The sequence below is a fragment of the Anopheles cruzii genome, unplaced genomic scaffold, assembly GCF_943734635.1.
Source record: "Anopheles cruzii unplaced genomic scaffold, idAnoCruzAS_RS32_06 scaffold01671_ctg1, whole genome shotgun sequence".
Classification (NCBI taxonomy): Eukaryota; Metazoa; Arthropoda; class Insecta; order Diptera; family Culicidae; genus Anopheles; species Anopheles cruzii.
In genome coordinates, this window is record NW_026455256.1 from 1 (window position 1) to 3,523 (window position 3,523).

At 57.6% G+C, this 3,523-nt stretch overlaps 1 protein-coding gene across 1 annotated transcript; it reads right to left on the reverse strand.

The window, feature by feature from the left end:
* Positions 1 to 2,385: 2,385 nt before the first annotated feature.
* LOC128276589 (RNA-binding protein Raly-like) lies at positions 2,386 to 2,742 on the reverse strand. The gene has a single exon (XM_053015046.1). It carries the CDS (start codon positions 2,740 to 2,742, stop codon positions 2,386 to 2,388), a length of 357 nt encoding a protein of 118 aa, XP_052871006.1.
* Between the last annotated feature and the right edge of the window lie 781 nt (positions 2,743 to 3,523).

Below are 3,523 nucleotides of genomic sequence, written 5' to 3' on the forward strand. Positions count from 1 at the left end.
GGGCGAACGTTCCGAGAAATGGCCGTCGATAGGGAGAAAATTAGCTTCCATTACACAATCGCTGACCGTGGCAAAACAGCGGAGCGTGTACTACGACGACGATGATGCTGATGATGGCGGCACAAATGTTTTCTCTGTTTACGAGTGTACCGTTGCGCGAAGGATCGGTTTCATCGGGAGGGCAATCCGTGGACCAGGGGATTTGCTGGCGTTTTTGTGGCCCTTGATTTGTTTTCTACGCCGTGGCCGTTTTCTGCGCGGCGTCGGACCCAACCGCGGGACCAAGACAGAGCTAAAATGAACATGTTTTATTGAACGGGCAAAGAAGTTTTCCGCGGCCCCCGCGGCTTAATTTGTGAGGAAACTTTTGCGCCACCAATGGAGCTCCCGTGCAAATAAATCAGGAGGCCGTGCTTTGGCAGGGGCCAACTAGACCCTTTCGCATCGCGCTCGTTAGTGGCTGTGAGATGTGAGCGAAAAAGGAAGGAAAAGGCAACAGGCGGACACACAGACGAAGGTTGTTTATCGAAGTAGTTCGATTCACTGACAGTGTGTTCAGTTCAGCAAAAGATAATCTGGAAAAAACGGTTATTGAGTTTAAGATTAAATCGAAGAGTATATGCTCCTTCTGAGGGAAGTTTTTAGGTCTGACTAGGCGACTTGGGTTCTTGGCACAGAAAGATGAAGGAACAAATAAGGCCAAACATTGTTGTGGCGGTAGCAATAACTGTAAGGCCTTCTGGTGTGTTGGAGAAAAGAAATGATATTCCCAAATGATAGTGACAATCATAGACATTTAATCTGTCGCGGAAGCCAGTTCCTTAATGATGACACACACACACACCCACATCTACACTTCAAGCGAGTCCATTATGTCCTTGCTATTGCGTCGTCACATCGGACAATAAACACGGACCATCGATGAATCAACAGATGGCGACGGCGGCCGTCAGAGGACACTACGTGACCTGTCCCGGATATAGCTGATACACCGCATACATCGCCATTTCCGTTTGGTCACGGTCTGTTTAAATATAATCTTGGTCCCTAGACACAGTGCACAGTAATCGACTGTGAATTCGCGGTTTTTAGCTCATGCGGAATGGTTCCGAGATCTTCACAGAATGGCTTTTAGAGAAACGACTCTGCCGTCTGCCTTGGAGAAGTTCCGGACATCCAAGAACAGGCCAGGAACCGAAAATGTAACCCTGCCACCCTGAAGCGGATGTCTTGTGGAAAACCTTGTTGGTGCGTGGTCACAAAGCTACACTCTGCCCGCTGCTCCAGGGTGCCAGGATGGCGCAAGGACCACTTCCACCATATGTCCGGGCAGGCAACAGTTCCCTACGGCTAATGGCTGATGGGCCTGATAAGAGAACGCAGCAACAAGAACACGGAATGCCGTGCATAACAATCGCCATCGAGGCAGCAGCTGAACCCTCGTGCGGTGCCTAACACGGCCTCAAGGCTTCCCTCGTGACGTGATGGGGTTGTTGCAGTGCGTGGCCGGGCCGTGGACACCTAGCAACGGTTCGCACACAATGACCTCGTCACCACCACCATCGTTCGATGAAACGCGGTGCGTCATGGCCACGCTACGACGGTGCGATGACTGACGACCGCGGATTGCGCAGAGGGAGCCACTACTCACGGGCCTTCCACTCACGGAGACCTTCGGATTATCGATTTTCTGGAGGACAAAGAACCTGGGGCGCGACACACACACACAAACACGGGCTGGGGGGAGCGCGTACGTACCTCGTCCCGAAGACCCGCTGCGAGACGCTGATCTCCCAGTAGTAGCGGCCATTGTTGAGGACGCGCGTCCCGCGGATCCCAGCCGTGCCCTTGCTCCAGTTCGGGTGAAAGTGCACCTTCCGGTTGTTGGGCCCGCTCAGCCACACCTCCTTCGAGCGGTCCCGCTTGTTCCAGCTCCACTTGTCCTCGCATCCATTCACCAGGGGCCGCTCGTCGTACGGTGGCGGTGGCTGCAGCAGCCCGAATGCCGCATTGTTGTTGACCTGCTCGAGCGCCGCCAGCGACGCTGGGCTGTCCATCGCGTCCATCGAGTGACTCGGAGAGCCGGCTGCCCCGCCCGCTGCCAGACCCGGCTGGTCGAACGTTCCCGACTCCGACGAGCTGACGGAGGAGGCCGTGGATGACGCACCCGATAACGGTGCTCCATCGGTGGCCGCTCCATCGTTGCCCGCGCTCCCCACATTACGGTTCTCGTTGATAGTCATCAGTGCGTCGTCGTCGTCGTGCTGCGGTTCGGCGGTGGCCACCACCGCACAGCTGCTGCGACCGCTGCGGACGCGGATCGAACGCGGAGACGGTGGTCTCCTAGCACTCATGCATGCCCCCCCGGCCACGCACCCGGGCAGCTCAGTAGTAGTGGTGACTGTAGTGCTGGGGCCGGACACCTGTCCCTTCACCGACACCCTGCGCTCCTGGCTGCTGTTCCCGGCTCACCATCAGTAGCTGCTCGGCCCGGTTCCGACGGTTGCGGCGCGGCCGTACACCGAGGCCGGTACCGTGTCCCCCGCTGCTGTGCCCGGCGCTACCGCTTCCGGGACCGCTACCTCCCCAGCCGCCTCCGCCGCCTCCCCAGCCGTGGCCGTGCTTGCCACCGTCCGGGTGGTGGTGCGGGTGAATCAGGAACGAGTTGTAACAGCGCAGCACAAGCTTGTTCAGGAACACGCAAATGTTCTTCAGAAACAGCAGCACCAGTATCAACGTCATGCGGATACCGTCCACGAGACCAGACCACGTCCCTAGAGGTCCCCTCTTTCCAGTGTCCCCGCTCGGGCTCGGGACCCGGTCACAGCAGGCGGTGTGTGATGCACGCGCGCGAGATTGGTTTTCCCTCGGCCTACTACGACACAGCTCCTCGGTCGTAGCTCATCCGTCAACTTGAGCAAAACTGCTTAAGGCTCGCTCCTTAGTATTACTACACAGCTACAGATTGGTTTCACACGGACGACGTCACATCCGGACAGCAGCCAGGGATAGGCAGGCCCTCTTTCTCACTCTGGTACGTCGTTTCTCTTCGTCCTTCCGAAGTTGACACGTCTGTCAGCAACACGCCCCACACTGCTGCACACAGGGTGGACGCCCCCCCAAAAGTGTCCGTCGCCCGGGGGAGGTTGTGAGGAGGTTCCAGCAGCACCGTCGCGTCGACGCACTGCTGCGCAGTAGAGTGTTCCTCTGTGCCCCGTGTGTGTTGGTGTGTGTTGGGCTGTGGAACAAAGTGCAACGACGCTGTTGACGACGGGTGGGCCGCGCTGGGAGAAAGTTATGCAAAACCTGCACCTGACCACGGGCCGGACACCTCAGAATACCCCGTCCGCCGAGGGGCTGCAAACCGCAGATCACTTGCAGAGCCACAGATAAGCCCCTTCCGCCCTCTTTCTCTCTCACTCACACACACACACTTTGTGACGACGGCGGTCAACGTGCGTCCGTGCCGTGAGAGACGTCCGTGTACATTGTCACCCTCGGTGCGACTAAGCGCACCACTCGG